This window comes from Pinus tabuliformis, chromosome 4_2 (assembly GCF_031772625.1).
Source record: "Pinus tabuliformis cultivar Carrire ecotype Pingquan chromosome 4_2, CPIR1, whole genome shotgun sequence".
NCBI lineage: Eukaryota > Viridiplantae > Streptophyta > Pinopsida > Pinales > Pinaceae > Pinus > Pinus tabuliformis.
In genome coordinates, this window is record NC_142304.1 from 805862981 (window position 1) to 805880479 (window position 17499).

The window sequence follows — 17499 nt, forward strand, 5'->3', positions numbered from 1 at the left end:
CTAGTTAGATGTGAACATATGACTCCTTGAATGATGCGTAGAAAAAATATTGTGATATTTATTTTAAAATAAAATATTATGACAGGTTTGTGTAGTATATGATAAAAATTATTTACGAGCAATGGTCGAGTCAGACGTGCCAAATAAGTGATACGATATAATTTTTTATTTATAAATTTCAACGTTAGATTAATCACGTTGTTGGAATTTAACAAAATTTAGATTGATTGAACGAACTTTTGAAGCAAGTGTTTTCAAAATGGTCGGTAGTTTGAGATTTGGCATATTATTTTTATTATATTATATTTACTTATTTTATTAGTTTGGGTTTATGGTAATTTTAATTAAAGTGGGGGAGAAAATGTTTAATATTTTTATTTTTTTTGGAAATTGAAAAATATTTTTTTAATTTTCTGGTAATTTTATTTTTAATTTTCTAACTGGTGAGCTAGTTCTAATGGAAGATAATTTTTCTGTGGAGGGCATTTTATTTTTTGTATTTGAGAGTAACTCAAAAATATCTGAAAATCAGAAAAAGACTAATTTTGTGAGTGGCTATTTAATTAATAAGTATTTTAACATAACACTGTTATACTACTACATTGCCCAACGAAACCAAAATTGACACAATTATTTATCTTTTATATAAATAAAAAATAAAAATAAAAAAGTACTAAACAAATCTCTAAATCACTGTGTGCAATGTTAAGGAAGTGCAATATCTATTTTATAAATAATATTTTTGCTTTCACTATGTAAAGGACCTCTGCACAATTAACCCGCACAGACTATAAGAATATATCAAATCGAACGAGGTAATATTTTTGCTTTCATTATGTAAAGGACCTTTACACAATTAACCCGCACAGACTATGAGAATATATCAAATCGAACGAAAAGCCATAATACTTATGGTTATCGCTATGGATGTGGTTATCGATATTAGAAGGACAACGTATAGAGCGTAATTTGGTCGGGAATGATGTCAGGTCAAGGCAATTAACATAATGTAGTTCCTAATTTCATGATAATTCTCTTGCTACTTAATTTAGGCTTATTTGATAATGTTCGTTATTTTTATATGTGTTCGCTAGTTGTCTTCTCAAATGCTCTTATGGAATTTGAGCTCACTAGTAACTATTCATTGATATATGCTTGGATCGTGATGCGATGGGACGACTAGTATAAACTAGCAATTGTCTCAAAAGGTACAAAGAGAGGCTTATAGCATTATTAAATTGGAATTGTTGAATTTTTCTACAAGAGTTAATTGGTTTGTGGAAAACCTTGTTTTCTTGGACTATATCATTGTGCAATTACTTTTCTTTAGATGTTTTGTTTATATCTATATTACAAGGAACACATTGAATGTCTTATTTCATTTCTGCTATCCTTACTAATCAATTTTCTTTTAAAACTGAATTAAATATAATTAATTCTTTATCACACAATCATTTAAATTCAATTCAATTAACAAAATAAATTAACTTTCATTAAATCATATTATATATAAAATTTTAAATTAAAAAAAATTCTAACATTTCGAATAAACTCTCTATCGACCACTATTATTTTAATAAATAAAAGTATGATGATAATAGGAAAAATATTAAAAAAAATAAAAATAAAAACCATTCTTTACTTAACGGTCCAATAAACTAAAAAAATTTAAATTAAACCACTGTAACATAACAAACGAAAAAACAATTCTAGCACTAACTCCTCACAGGAAAGGAAACATCTTCAAGCAACTAAATTTGACATAAGATCGGAAACTGAAACATATATACACAACTAAAGAGAATAAGAGTAATTACTCTTTTCATATATACGCAACTAAAGAGAATAAGAGTAATTACTCTGTTCATTCGAGGTCGAAACTCAGCTGCCTGTCTCAGACAACATGATGCACCAATGACCATTCTCTTCATCTCGCTCATGTCATAAGCATCTTCCAAAAGTGGATCTGCAAGTTCTTTTACAGAGCCAGCTACCAGTAATGGCCTTGCCTAAATTTTGAAATTTACAAGAGAGTAAGATTCTAAACCAAGACAAAGAAACCAAAAGAATCCAAAATTATCAAATACAAAACAAACAAGGACACTAGAGCCCTATGAAGAGGGTCTAATTCACAAGAATTAATTTAAAAAGCCAAGAAACATGGATTGAGAGAATCTAATATATTGTAAACCAAGAAACCGCCTCAACATGGATGAACTTCAAGCATGAACACCACCTCTGTCATGGATGGCCTGTCCAGAGGATTAGGGGTTGTGCACAGAAGAGCCACTTTCACTGCCAGCAGAAACTCCTCCCACTCTGAAGATTCTGGATCTAGTTCCAGAAGGCTTGGATCAAACAGCTCTGAAAGATGCGCTATTTGAAGCTGTCTCTTCGCCCATTTCACTATATCTTCGCCCTGGGTGAACATGACCGACCACCTACTAGTAAGAAGTTCCAACAATACAATTCCGAAGCTGTAGACATCAGATTCTTTTTTCATCTGCCCTATTAAATTTATTTCAGGAGAAACATACCCCAAAGATCCAGCAGGGGTGGGTGCAGATGAAGAGGGATCTGCTGGAATGGCTGCCAGTCTATCCAGGCCAAAATTTGAGATATGGGCTTCAAAATCAGCATCGAATTGCACATTGTTTGGCTTCACATCGCCATGGATAATGGTTAGGTGCGCATTGGTGTGAAGAAATGGCAGGCCTTGAGCTATTCCCAGAGCAATGAGATGCCTCATGGGCCAATTGAGAACATGGCCATCTTGATGAGAGGCTTCTTGCAAAAGAGTTGCGAGGCTTCCATTGGGCATGTAATCGTAGACTAGTAGCCTCACGTCCTGGTTCACATAATATCCTCTCAGGACTGTTAGATTCCTATGCTTCACTTTTCCCAAAGCCTCTGCTTCTCGTCTAAAGACACTCTCCTCGATTGGTCTGTCTGCTAACATGATTCCATACCTGGTTCTGCTCAGTACATGTTCTTCATTAAAATGCCCTGTGGCTTCCACAGCATTGGTGTAAGAAATTGGGTTGTAGAACATGATCAGTTTCTTCTCTTGTTCACCACTGGTTTCTCTCAGTCACTGTCTCTTGCGCTCCATTTTCACAAGACAAATCACCAAGCAGGTTGTGGCACTGACAAGAAACAGTGCCCCGCATGCCATAGCTATGGCGATTAACAGTATAGCCCGCTTTCCATGCTGATGATGGCGATGCTCATAATGACGATGTTGGCAAGTGGTGTTGAGAGGCATGCCACAGAGCAAAGGGAAAGAAAGGCCTACCTGCAATGATAAATGGCAATCTGATCAGAGTTTTTGCATAACAAGGCTAGGTTCAATGCACAACAGAAAAGAAGGCAACTCAGCCGATATTTAGAAAAAGCAGTCAAAGTGCAGTGCATGCTTGCCAGATGACATTTCAAATCAACGGTTGAAAGTGTCTCACTTGATCGAACGAAGGAGGATAAAAGTGTTGACAATTGTTGATGCATAGGAAAGGCCTATTGACCTAATGCACTGCTTGCCAGATGACATTTCAAATCAACGGTTGAAAGTGTCTCACTTGATCGAACGGAGGAGGATAAAAGTGTTGACAATTGTTGATGCATAGGAAAGGCCTATCAGCCTAATTAGCGTTAGCCAAAGAAAAAAAACCCCGCAGGGAAACTTGCAAGAGTGTCAGCAAAAGCACAAGAGGACTAAAGCGACATCCATGTCGACAAAAGAACAACGAGCTTCTTCAGAGATACAAAAGAAGATAGCAAAGGCGATATGATAGTGATAGCCTCTATGTGCACTACATCCTATAATTAACAATTCTGTTGCAGCTTATTATTTAATAGAGTTGTTTTTAGTGTGATTATTTGGACTTTCTGGTGTTGGAATCTCGTGAAAAAATTTGAGATTAAATTTTCATTTAGGTTATTTAAATTGGTTTTTTTACAATATGGATTGCATCTTGAAAAATCCCTAAGGCACTTCCATTGTGCAGACTTACCCTTCAAACTTGTAATTTCAATAAATTCTTCCCAGATTTAAAAAAAATTAAATAAAAAAACCCATAATTTTTTTTAAAAAAATCACACTAAAAACAATTCGTTATTTAATTTGATGATCCATTCCCCGTGCATAAAACAGAAGCATTTCTATTTGAATTGCCCACTTGTGGCATTCAGTTTATTTATTTGACACACAGTACTATATATTCCTTTCATAACCTTTACTCTCATGTGGACGATTATTGAATTATAGTCTCTCGTAACCTTTCAAATTTAAATCTTTGGTTTTATCCGAAGGAATTTTAAAATAGCAAGAGGATCCATACTGCATTTATAATACATTGACATTACTACTAGCAACAACCGCTTCTCTTTATCTACTGCCCATCTTTAGCGCTGATTAAGTAAAAGTATAGTGTGTGAAATTTTGATCCTCTACCGTTCATGTCATTTGATCCAAGCCACTCAGACGTTAACTTGATTTTGTGGTGCTTGCTTGACATGTGTCATTGGCGTTGCATGATAACTTCAACTGACTTTGAACCGCTCAAAGGAAAATTTCAACCATGGGCGGAGTCGCTCATGGTAGCTGAGAGAGTTACTGCTATTAGGTATTAGGCTAATAGGCAGTCGGAGGCTGGAACATTTAAATTGCATTAAGATCGAATTACCCTGTGAACCGGTCCCAATTCCCGAGTCCTATCAAATAAACATATTTACGCCGTAAGGCGTTCCCTCTGGAATCAACACCCCCAGCTGCTACCGTGGACGATTATGGACCATCGATTATCTATGTTAGACGATAGAAGCATCTTCTACCGTCAGATTAACCAACAACTATACATACCTCCACGTGGTTACTAACTCCGGCGAAGATCGATACAGTTACATGGACGCTCCTTCTGCTCTGTATCCTGCAGAGCCCGTGGCCACCATTCCTTGGGTATAGCGCCTGGTTTTCCTGATCTATCCACCAAAAGTTTAGGATTGATAGACTCAGCGCCTGATTTCGGAATGGTTTCATTCTCAAACCTGGCTCGGGATATCAGGTACTGGACAACACAATATCCCACAATCACCCACTTTCAATGGAGCAGCACAAGCACCTGGGGGGCCTCCTGGCAGTTTTTGATCGCTGCAATGGTAAGTTATTTGCTCCTAACTGCAACTTTATGGCACATAATGAAGAAAAAAACATACCCAATTCGCCTTGGTCCTATTCTCGCAATTCACAACATGATAATACTCTCTCTTTCGGCTCTTATGGTGGTGGGTTCCTGGGAAGCTACAAGCCTTGAGATGGAAGAAACACGGTGGTTGTGGGGAAGGCCATATGCCTCTAAACAGTGGATATTCTGTTTCCCAATAGGTACGCGCCCAAAGGGAAGAGTCTTCTTCTGGTCGTATGTGTTTTATCTAAGCAAATTTTATGAATTCATGGACACCATTATCCTTGTTCTCAAAAAGAGGCCCTTGACATTTCTTCATGTTTATCATCACGCAGTAGTGGTTGTAATGTGCTTTCTGTGGTTGGAGTATTCACAATCCCTACAGGTGATTGCATTGATTACGAATGCATCAGTGCATACTCTGATGTATGCATACTATCTTCTGTGTAGCATTGGGTTCCAGCCTCCATGGAAGAAACTTGGCATCAGTGCATACTCTGATGTATGCATACTATCTTCTGTGTAGCATTGGGTTCCAGCCTCCATGGAAGAAACTTGTCACGAATTGATAGATTGTGCAGTTCTTGTTCAGTTTCTTGGTTTCCATTGTGTTTCTGTGGCTACATTTCACTGGGGATGGGTGTGCTGGAATGGGAGCTTGGATTTTTAATGCTCTCTGCAATGGTAAGTTATTTGCTCCTAACTGCAACTTTATGGCACATAATGAAGAAAAAAACATACCCAATTCGCCTTGGTCCTATTCCCGCAATTCACAACATGATAATACTCTCTCTTTCGGCTCTTATGGTGGTGGGTTCCTGGGAAGCTACAAGCCTTGAGATGGAAGAAACACGGTGGTTGTGGGGAAGGCCATATGCCTCTAAACAATGGATATTGTTTTTCCCAATAGGTACGCGCCCAAAGGGAAGAGTCTTCTTCTGGTCGTATGTGTTTTATCTAAGCAAATTTTATGAATTCATGGACACCATTATCCTTGTTCTCAAAAAGAGGCCCTTGACCTTTCTTCATGTTTATCATCACGCAGTAGTGGTTGTAATGTGCTTTCTGTGGTTGGAGTATTCACAGTCCCTACAGGTGATTGCATTGATTACGAATGCATCAGTGCATACTCTGATGTATGCATACTATCTTCTGTGTAGCATTGGGTTCCAGCCTCCATGGAAGAAACTTGTCACGAATTGCCAGATTGTGCAGTTCTTGTTCAGTTTCTTGGTTTCCATTGTGTTTCTGTGGCTACATTTCACTGGGGATGGGTGTGCTGGAATGGGAGCTTGGATTTTTAATGCTCTGTTCAATGCATCTCTGTTAGTACTCTTTTTCAACTTCCATAAGCGGCAATACAGGAAAGGTAAAATGAGGGTAGGCGTAGCAAGGAAGGTGGAGTGACATTCAGATGGTGTTTTGTAGCAGAGGGCCCGTTCTCAACCCCCCATTTTAAAATTTGATCATGACAAGGACATGAACTTGTTGTCTAAATTTGATTATAACATTGACATGAGTTTGTGGTCTGATGGCAGTGTGGAAAATTAACCAAACGCAGGTCTCAAACCCCATCCTCAATACCGAGGAAGATTTTTGGGGTAACCAGTAACTGGACTTGGTATCCCTTGATCTTAGTGATGAGAGGGATAAATAAATGTCACAACTCCGGCGAAGATCGATACAGTTACATGGACGCTCCTTCTGCTCTGTATCCTGCAGAGCCCGTGGCCACCATTCCTTGGGTATAGCGCCTGGTTTTCCTGATCTATCCACCAAAAGTTTAGGATTGATAGACTCAGCGCCTGATTTCGCAATGGTTTCATTCTCAAACCTGGCTCGGGATATCAGGTACTGGACAGCACAATATCTCACAATCACCCACTTTCAATGGAGCAGCACAAGCACCTGGGGGGCCTCCTGGCAGTTTTTGATCGCTGCAATGGTAAGTTATTTGCTCCTAACTGCAACTTTATGGCACATAATGAAGAAAAAAACATACCCAATTCGCCTTGGTCCTATTCCCGCAATTCACAACATGATAATACTCTCTCTTTCGGCTCTTATGGTGGTGGGTTCCTGGGAAGCTACAAGCCTTGAGATGGAAGAAACACAGTGGTTGTGGGGAAGGCCATATGCCTCTAAACAGTGGATATTCTGTTTCCCAATAGGTATGCGCCCAAAGGGAAGAGTCTTCTTCTGGTCGTATGTGTTTTATCTAAGAAAATTTTATGAATTCATGGACACCATTATCCTTGTTCTCAAAAAGAGGCCCTTGACCTTTCTTCATGTTTATCATCACGCAGTAGTGGTTGTAATGTGCTTTCTGTGGTTGGAGTATTCACAGTCCCTACAGGTGATTGCACTGATTACGAATGCATCAGTGCATACTCTGATGTATGCATACTATCTTCTGTGTAGCATTGGGTTCCAGCCTCCATGGAAGAAACTTGGCATCAGTGCATACTCTGATGTATGCATACTATCTTCTGTGTAGCATTGGGTTCCAGCCTCCATGGAAGAAACTTGTCATGAATTGCCAGATTGTGCAGTTCTTGTTCAGTTTCTTGGTTTCCATTGTGTTTCTGTGGCTACATTTCACTGGGGATGGGTGTGCTGGAATGGGAGCTTGGATTTTTAATGCTTTGTGCAATGGTAAGTTATTTGCTTCTAACTGCAACTTTATGGCACATAATGAAGAAAAAAACATACCCAATTCGCCTTGGTCCTATTCCCGCAATTCACAACATGATAATACTCTCTCTTTCGGCTCTTATGGTGGTGGGTTCCTGGGAAGCTACAAGCCTTGAGATGGAAGAAACACGGTGGTTGTGGGGAAGGCCATATGCCTCTAAACAGTGGATATTCTGTTTCCCAATAGGTACGCGCCCAAAGGGAAGAGTCTTCTTTTGGTCGTATGTGTTTTATCTAAGCAAATTTTATGAATTCATGGACACCATTATCCTTGTTCTCAAAAAGAGGCCCTTGACCTTTCTTCATGTTTATCATCACGCAGTAGTGGTTGTAATGTGCTTTCTGTGGTTGGAGTATTCACAGTCCCTACAGGTGATTGCATTGATTACGAATGCATCAGTGCATACTCTGATGTATGCATACTATCTTCTGTGTAGCATTGGGTTCCAGCCTCCATGGAAGAAACTTGTCACGAATTGCCAGATTGTGCAGTTCTCGTTCAGTTTCTTGGTTTCCATTGTGTTTCTGTGGCTACATTTCACTGGGGATGGGTGTGCCTTTGGACAGCCCATTCCCACTGTTGTGGATGAGTACTCCTGGCCATTGCCCTGCCAACCACTTTGATAGCGAGGGGAAGCCCTCTGCACCTTTTACACACAAGCTTGGCTTTTCCCTCTTCTATGTTTGCTGGCAGATTTCCATATAAAAAGCACAATTGCAGATCAGCATCCTCATAGCCGAGTGCATCATAACTAAACCTAACACAATTGTACACAGTGTCCACGTTTGGCAGCCTTTGGACAACCCATTCCCACTGTTGTGGATGAGTACTTCCAGCCATTGCCTTGCCAACCACTTTGATAGCGAGGGGAAGCCCTCTGCACCTTTTACACACAAGCTTGGCTTTTCCCTCTTCTATGTTTGCTGGCAGATTTCCATTATTATATGGAAAAGTGTGACAAGCAAACAACATCCAACTGTCATCTTCCGACAAATCCTCCATTGTTATTGTGTATTTATCTGCGACACCTGTTTTTAAGAGTGCAACGCGATCCCTGGAACTGACAATGACTTTGGAGGTGGAGTGGTTCCTTACAGGGCACAGTACACCTAATTCCTCTAACAATTCTGCAGCATTCCATCCCCATACATCATCTAAGAACAGAATAAGCCCGGTGCTCTGGTGCACTGTCTGATTCAACCATCGCTTTACCTCTTCTTCGTTCATATTTTCGCCCAAATTTACATTTTTTTGTGTGGCTATTTGGGTACGGAGTGCATTTCTAAGACTTTTAAAAGAGGGACTTTGGGAAACAGTGAGCCAAAGTAATAAACCATCCTTAGAATTACTGCGTACCTTTTGGCTATTGAAGAGCGTCTTCAAAAGAAGAGTTTTTCCGGAACTTTTCGAGAATCGAAAATGCTTTATCCTGTCCCACTATAAGGGGCTCTTCGATCAATTTCATCTTTGCAGAGCCTGTTGGAACAACAGGGCCATGGGAAGTACTTGAAGAAGAAGAGCTCATTGCACCAAAATTCACCATACAACCAACTTTCCCTTTTATCCCACAATTGGGAATATCTCTTTGTAATTTCTGCCATGTCTACCATAGACATTGCCATCACTTCTACATTAGTGTTCTCTCTAGTTCCTATATTTCTTATTGGACAACCAAAAATTCTTACTTTCTGAAGTGTCTTCAGATCCATATAACTCTCTGGTAATATATTTAATGTTGTACATGCCATTATAGTAAATATTTTAAGTGAAGCCATTGCACCTTTCTCTATTACAGGCAACTCCTTTAATGTAGGTAGCCAAGCAAGAGAAAATGTTTCCAGAAGAGGAAATGCTCCTTTGCGACCAAATTTTGTTGGAAACAAACTTATTCTAGGACATTCAATGATCTCCAATTGCCTCAAACCCTTGAGTTTATGTAGATGTGGAAGTTCTTCCAAGAAATGACAACCAGCAAATTTAAGATAGCCCAAATATTGAAAGTCATAAAAATTATAATCCATTTTAACCAAGTGAAAGTATTCTAATAATACCAGTCTTCTCAATTTTGACATGTTTCTTATATCGTTGGGTAGAATTTCCAGCTTTATGAGTGACAATGTGAGGGAGTTCATTTGAGTCATCTTTCCCAGTGTGCCATCACTAATAATTTCCTCATTATTTTGTAGTTGTAATGTTTTAAGTTGTGTTAAACTTGCCAATTTGTTGATAGAAGCTATTTTTTTTCCATCTGGTATCCTTATCTTTCTTCCAAAAAAGCCTTGCAACCATAAGTTTCCAAATGCTCCAAAGAGGTAAGCCCTGAGATACAGGGAGGTAGAAATTGCAGATCTCTACATCCCTCCAAGATTAATTTCCTTAAAGATCACAACATATGGATGGCGGACGGTAATTCTTGGATGGCAAAATAGGAAAGATCAAGGATCTCCAGATTTACAAGACTGGTAAAAGATGCAGGTAATGTATTGATGGGCATGTGTCTTAAATCCAAATATATTAGCTGCTCCAAACACCCAATACTCTTTGGCAATGATTTCAATGACGTCCCACTTAAAGAGAACGCCTTAAGGGAGATCATACTCCTGATCACCCTTGTTGGGATCTTTGTTAAATATGGATTTCCACTGAGAAGCAATGAGCATATTTGTGTAGACGATGTGATTAGGGGAAAGAAGTCAATCTGTTCTCGCTCAACAAAAGCCGAATGCGGCCCAAACACTCATTTTCATTCACAGCTGTCAAACCATTACCCACACGGCAGTAGAAATTTTCTTCCTCCTCTGCGATTCGGATTGCCATATCACGCAGGGAGTCATGCACCCTGAAACAGAGTACTTGCCCATCAAAGTCTCTCATCATTGGCTCGATCAAACAACGATCTGCTAAAATGTTGAGATAATATCTTCCCAGCTCGAATGGATCATAAGCGGGTCGATGCTCATGTTCCAACGTCTTCTTGGCAAGTAAGCCTTCCCCTATCCATACCTGAATCGCCAACTGGACATGAACGACTGCGTCTTCCAAGATGTTTGCAGCTACACATAAAAAGCACAATTGCAGGTCAGCATCCTCATAGCCGAGTGCATCATAACTCAACCTAATAGAATTGTACACACTGTCCACGTTTGGCAGCCTTTGGACAGCCCATTCTCACTGTTGTGGATGAGTACTCCCGGCCATTGCCCTGCCAACGACTTTGATAGCGAGGGGAAGCCCTCTGCACCTTTTACACACAAGCTTGGCTTTTCCCTCTTCTATGTTTGCTGGCAAATTTCCATATAAATAGCACAATTGCAGGTCAGCATCCTCATAGCCGAGTGCATCATAACTCAACCTAACACAATTGTACACACTGTCCACGTTTGGCAGCCTTTGGACAGCCCATTCCCACTGTTGTGGATGAGTACTCCCGGCCATTGCCCTGCCAACCACTTTGATAGCGAGGGGAAGCCCTCTGCACCTTTTACACACAAGCTTGGCTTTTCCCTCTTCTATGTTTGCTGGCAGATTTCCATTATTATATGGAAAAGTGTGACAAGCAAACAACTTCCAACTCTCATCTTCCGACAAGTCCTCCATTGTTATTGTGTATTTATCTGCGACACCTGTTTTTAAGAGTGCAGCGCGAACCCTGGAACTGACAATGACTTTGGAGGTGGAGTGGTTCCTTACAGGGCACAGTACACCTAATTCCTCTAACAATTCTGCAGCATTGCATCCCCATACATCATCTAAGAACAAAATAAACCCGGTGCTCTGGTGCACTGTCTGATTCAACCATCGCTTTACCTCTTCTTCGTTCATATTTTCGCCCAAATTTACATTTTTTGTGTGGCTATTTGGGTACGGAGTGCATTTCTAAGACTTGTAAAAGAGGGACTTTGGGAAACAGTGAGCCAAAGTAATAAACCATCCTTAGAATTATTGCGTACCTTTTGGCTATTGAAGAGCGTCTTCAAAAGAAGAGTTTTTCCGGATCCACCCTTGCCAACAACACCAGCTTTTCGAGAATCGAAAATGCTTTATCCCGTCCCACTATAAGGGGCTCTTCGATCAATTTCATCTTTGCAGAGCCTGTTGGAACAACAGGGCCATGGGAAGTACTTGAAGAAGAAGAGCTCATTGCACCAAAATTCACCATACAACCAACTTTCCCTTTTATTTCACAATTGGGAATATCTCTTTGTAATTTCTTCCATGTCTACCATAGACATTGCCATCACTTCTACATTAGTGTTCTCTCTAGTTCCTATATTTCTTATTGGACAACCAAAAATTCTTACTTTCTGAAGTGTCTTCAGATCCATATAACTCTCTGGTAATATATTTAATGTTGTATGTGCCATTATATTAAATATTTTAAGTGAAGCCATTGCACCTTTCTCTATTACAGGCAACTCCTTTAATGTAGGTAGCCAAGCAAGAGAAAATGTTTCCAGAAGAGGAAATGCTCCTTTGTGACCAAATTCTGTTGGAAACAAACTTACTCTAGGACATTCAATGATCTCCAATTGCCTCAAACCCTTGAGTTTATGTAGATCCAGCATGCCAGGGTTGATTAAATTTCAAAAGTCAATTAAATAGTCAAAAGTTTTAAAGCTGTTGACTAGATTTGTAGAATAAGTGAAATAGTCAAAAGGCGCTTTAAGTGACTGCCAGAATCAAAGGTTGTTTCCGAATGAGCACGAGCTAGCAGAGCCGCCCGTGATATTTCCGGAGGCGTTTATCGAGGCGGAGGAATTGCCTGGACCGCCAAAAGTGGTCGGAATCCGGGCAAACAAATTTCAAAAAATTTCATAAATCCTTCACTTTGAAGATATCCCCGTTGGAATCTCCCTGAAACATAACATATGATAAAAAAAAACATCAATAAAGAAACAAAATTGCATAAACTTTTGACTTCTTTCTTCTATGCTATTGTTTCTCATCATTGCCTTACGGCGTTTTCTTTGCAACATGTGGTGCAAATACTAGTATAATTTCTATTATAATTTTTTTGATAGTTTGGTATCGGAATTATACATCAAAATTACGGGTTGCCCGGCCATAGCAAACAGCCCGGCTTCGGCGGTCTACACTGGATTTATGGCGTCGTTGACTTTTATTTTCTGTTTAAATGAACGCACAGGATTTTATCTGGGTTAGAATATTCTTTGTCTGAGTCGCACATCGACGGTTCAGGCGCGATAGAGCATGAAACAACATGGAAAATATATTAGTTACATTTTCCTTTTTATTGATGCATGCAATCAAGCGCGGCATTTCAAGAGGCGGCGCTTCCATTCTCCGTCGTTCTCCATAAACCGATATGCATGTCATCCAGATTACACATGAACGGTACACTGTCCACCTAGCATTTTTAATTTCAGAACGGTTAGCCGACACGATTTCATGGCCATTCGTATAACACGGCCTGGTTTCCAGAACACTTTCAACAAAAATCGATGGGCAAACTTTGATAATGCATAGGTTGAGACCGTTTGTAAAATTACTTATTAATTGTTTATTTTAAAGATGTGAGTATTTTCCAGAACCAAATAAGAAAATTTTACAGAGCCTAGAATGTGATCATCTAAAGTTTCTCTGTATTTTAAGATATAAAAAAATAAATGTTATAAATAATTATATTTTATCAAAATGATTTATTCAATTAAAAAAAAAACCAAAAGTAATAATATAATAAAATTAGTATATTTTATTACAAAAATATTTCTTAATGTCATTATGATTTATATTTATCATAATTTTTCATTTTTAATGTAATTATATTTTTTTACATTATGTTTCAAAATAAATTATTATAAATAAACATTTTCATAATATACTTCCAACTTTACTAAAAAGACAACACACTTTACTAAAAACAAATCAAACGGAAATATAGGTAATAGTCTTGTAAATGCTCATTGCAAGATGGTATTGGTACCTAAACATTTACACCATGCATGTGAAAAGATGTACATCACGCACATAATATCAATTGAATAAACATAATCTTAGTTTCTTTAATTATTGATCGAAGGTGACATTTAAATTGCCTTTATGTAGGTGTATATTTGAAACAGTTATAATTTGACACCTAATTAATTTGATTTAATACATTTGTATTTATTTTATAATATTAATATTAAATATATTAATTAAGTTAATTAATATAATTTTATAAAAAAACTAATTAATTTTTATAAAATATATATTATTTATGGTAAATATATTTTAGGGCGATTTTTAAAATTGGAAAGATAAAAATATACAGAGCCTTAATTAAAAGGAAAAAAAGGCAGTATATTCGAAAAAGATAAGAGAATTTCTTACACCTCTCTAAGATAGCTCCTAAAAAATTCTGGATGCAGATTCTAACTAGGAAAACTAAAGATAATAATAAAATTGCTTTACACGACTGGAATTCCTATCTTAAAAAGCTTTATGAATCTCCAAATGTCATAGATAACTTTGAAACCCTGCTCACAACGAAAGAAGTTTTCTCATTAGAAGACATTGATTTTGGGGTTAATCGCTTGGCTAATGGGAAAGCTAAGGACATTGAAGGTTACCAGGCGGAAATCTTAAAAATTGGAGGTCCTGTCCTCATCCCTCACATTCACAGGCTTTTCAATCAAGCAGTCAAGCAAGGGTTCCCTAAACCATGGACTCAAAGCCTCATTATCCATATTTTTAAAAGTGGGGATACAAATAACCCTTTAATTATTGGACAATTATGATCAGCCCTCTCCTAACCAAGTTATATGGTATTATTTTGGAAAGGAAGTTGAGCATATGGCTTGAAAGTGAAGTTAAGCGGGCTAAAGGCCAAGCGGGTGTTAGAAAGCAGCACTCAACCACAAACCACCTCGTTACACTTAGGATCCTTGTGGAGGAATGCCGCAATGATAAATACAATCTCTTTTTTTGCTTTGTGGACTTTAGAAAGGCTTTCGATACGGTTCCTAGAAACAACCTTTGGAACATATTAGAAGAGCTAAAGGTTCCTTTTGAGTTGAGAGCTGTCGCTATAAGGTTATATGAGAATGTAATTTCGAAGTTAAAGAGCATTGAGGGGTGGTCGAAAGATATTAAGTGTAATATCGGAGTTAAACAAGGTTGCCCACTCTCCCCTACCCCATTTGGCATTTACATCGACAAGATAGAAGGTTGTTTAGAGGAAGTAGGATGTGCTGACATGATCTTAGCTGGGATAGTCATCATCCTTCTTCTCGACGCTGACGATATTGTTCTTCTCACAAGGTTCCCATCTGGTCTTGATAAGCAACTTAGACTTCTTAAGGATTTCTGCTCTATCGTGGGTATGATTGTTAACACTGACAAAACAAAAGTTATGATTATCATATCCAAGAAGGACACTTACGCTAATTTTATGTATGACAATAGTAACTTGGAGAAGTGTCTTCCTACAAGTACCTCAGAATTGATATTCATCACAAGATCAACTAGAACTATAGCATTGAGAAAAGGATTAATGGGGGATGGAAAGCTTATTTTGGTCTTGAAAATAATTGTAAAATGACAAACCTCGTAATGTGGGATAGAAAGAATTTCCTCTTTGAAACTTTAGTCACTCCGGTTATCTTATATGGATGTGAGGTTTGGGGTTGTAGCATATCTAGAGAATCCTGGAGAAAGATTGAGCAAATCTAGAAGCATTTTATAACGTATAACCTCAAAATTAAAAGCAACACACCCTGTCCTATTCTCCTTATAGAAGTGGGTCTTTCCCCTATCGAGAGCCTAGCTATGATTAGGCTTCTATTGTACAAGCACAAACTCAATAACATAGGAGACCATAGACTTCCTAAGCTAGCTTTAAATTCCAACCAAAACCACCTAAGGCTCAAACGAGGTTGGTATAAAGACACCAGGGTCTGGTTAAACCATTGGGAGATCGACGAGAATGTTGCATTGCAAAACATTAATAACATTAAAAATATTGTTACTAGATATCATTTTTGGGATTCAACTGCGTTAAGTAAGTCATTCAAACGTATGACCATTTCCATGAGAGGTAGTCGTAACTGACTAATTTCTCATGATTTTTGAATAGTTCACTTAGCACTCATTGCATCGGGTGATGCTCACAGGGGTGAAGAAGTGGGATTGAAACTAGTGAAATGTGGAGAACGAATCACATAGCATCAATCATCACTTCCGGGGCTTGCACCCAGTAACCAGGACTTCCCAGGAGGTCACCCATCCCAGAACTCCTCTGGCTCAAGTGCGCTTAACTGTGGAGTTTTTCCCCACAATCAAGCCCACTTAGCTTGCTACCCCATTTGCAAAACCTTAGCAAGTATTGTGCCTCATGAACCATTCAAGTAGAGATCCCTTGACTCTTTTTGAATTTAAGTATGGGGGATTTACGCAGTGCATTATATTAGATATCATTTTTGGGATTCAACTGCGTTAAGTAAGTCATTCAAACGTATGACCATTTCCATGAGAGGTAGTCGTAACTGACTAATTTCTCATGATTTTTGAATAGTTCACTTAGCACTCATTGCATCGGGTGATGCTCACAGGGGTGAAGAAGTGGGATTGAAACTAGTGAAATGTGGAGAACGAATCACATAGCATCAATCATCACTTCCGGGGCTTGCACCCGGTAACCAGGACTTCCCAGGAGGTCACCCATCCCAGAACTCCTCTGGCTCAAGCGTGCTTAACTGTGGAGTTTTTCCCCACAATCAAGCCCACTTAGCTTGCTACCCCATTTGCAAAACCTTAGCAAGTATTGTGCCTCATGAACCATTCAAGTAGAGATTTTTGTTACTTCTAAGTTCAAAGAAAAAATGTGGCGTGAGAAAGATTTAGTAGCTAAAAGAAAATTAAGATATTATAAGGAGGTCATCAACCCCACCCTAGAAGATCAAAAGTAGATCTCTCTGTTTTAACTAGCTCAAAGAAGAAAATTAATATAGCCAATATTAGAACGAACTCTCATGAGCTCCATAGTGAAACAGGTTGTTGGGCAGTTCCTAAAACACCATGGATGTAAAGGTTCTGCCATCTCTGTGAGAATACGAACATCGAGGATGAAAATCACGTCCTCTTAGAGTGCCTCACGTACAACCACATTAGATCTCAGTTTCAAAATCTTTGTTGTAACACTGACCTTCCTAGCCTTTTACGATGTCAAAATTATAGTGAGCTCGGGAGGCTTCTCTCGAAGCTTTTTGAGCATAGGAATAAAATCTTAAATCAAACTAAATAATTCGTTTCTTTAGGTCTGATAGGCCAAAGTTTAATTTCAATGGACGTTAACCACCATCATCATCATTAATTAATTTATATAATATTTTAAAATATATTAAATTAAAATAATATAAATTTATAAAAATTTTGTAATTTTTAAAATATTTTTTCAATTTAATTTTTATTTTAAATCATTAAATATTTATTTCTAAAAACGAAGAAATTGTAATTTAGATAAATAAATAAAATATTATAATATATAAATTAAGATAAATATAATATATATAATTCTTAACTTTTACTAAGGATTATTGATAAGATTATTGATAACTTGATAGACCATATGCATGTGATTTTAAAGCATTCTTTACCCCAAAGAAAAGGTCATCAATCAATTTA

The 17499-nt window shown here is 38.1% G+C and overlaps 2 protein-coding genes and 1 pseudogene across 2 annotated transcripts; 1 reads left to right on the top strand and 2 right to left on the bottom strand.

The window, feature by feature from the left end:
* The first annotated feature begins 5862 nt into the window (after nucleotides 1–5862).
* LOC149172126 (fatty acid elongase 3-like pseudogene) lies at nucleotides 5863–6710 on the top strand (annotated as a pseudogene).
* Nucleotides 6711–8412: 1702 nt separating this feature from the next.
* On the bottom strand, nucleotides 8413–9102 carry LOC149172127 (putative disease resistance protein At5g43730). Its single transcript, XM_089426206.1, has one exon. The coding sequence runs from the start codon at nucleotides 9100–9102 to the stop codon at nucleotides 8413–8415; it is 690 nt and encodes a 229-aa protein (XP_089282332.1).
* A 1452-nt stretch (nucleotides 9103–10554) lies between these two features.
* LOC149172128 (disease resistance RPP13-like protein 4) lies at nucleotides 10555–11697 on the bottom strand. Its single transcript, XM_089426207.1, has 2 exons — nucleotides 11064–11697; nucleotides 10555–10928 (listed from the first exon to the last, which is right to left on the bottom strand). The coding sequence occupies exons 1-2, from the start codon at nucleotides 11695–11697 to the stop codon at nucleotides 10555–10557; spliced, it is 1008 nt and encodes a 335-aa protein (XP_089282333.1).
* Nucleotides 11698–17499: the final 5802 nt, after the last annotated feature.

Excerpts from the sequence above, each read along its gene's own strand:
- LOC149172128 (XM_089426207.1), bottom strand. The coding sequence starts at position 11,697 with ATGAACGAAGAAGAGGTAAAGCGATGGTTGAATCAGACAGTGCACCAG. Across the intron at positions 10,929-11,063 it reads TGGCAGGGCAATGGCCGGGA|CTGCAAACATCTTGGAAGAC; the intron begins GTACTCATCCAC and ends TTTTATGTGTAG.
- LOC149172127 (XM_089426206.1), bottom strand. The coding sequence starts at position 9,102 with ATGAACGAAGAAGAGGTAAAGCGATGGTTGAATCAGACAGTGCACCAG.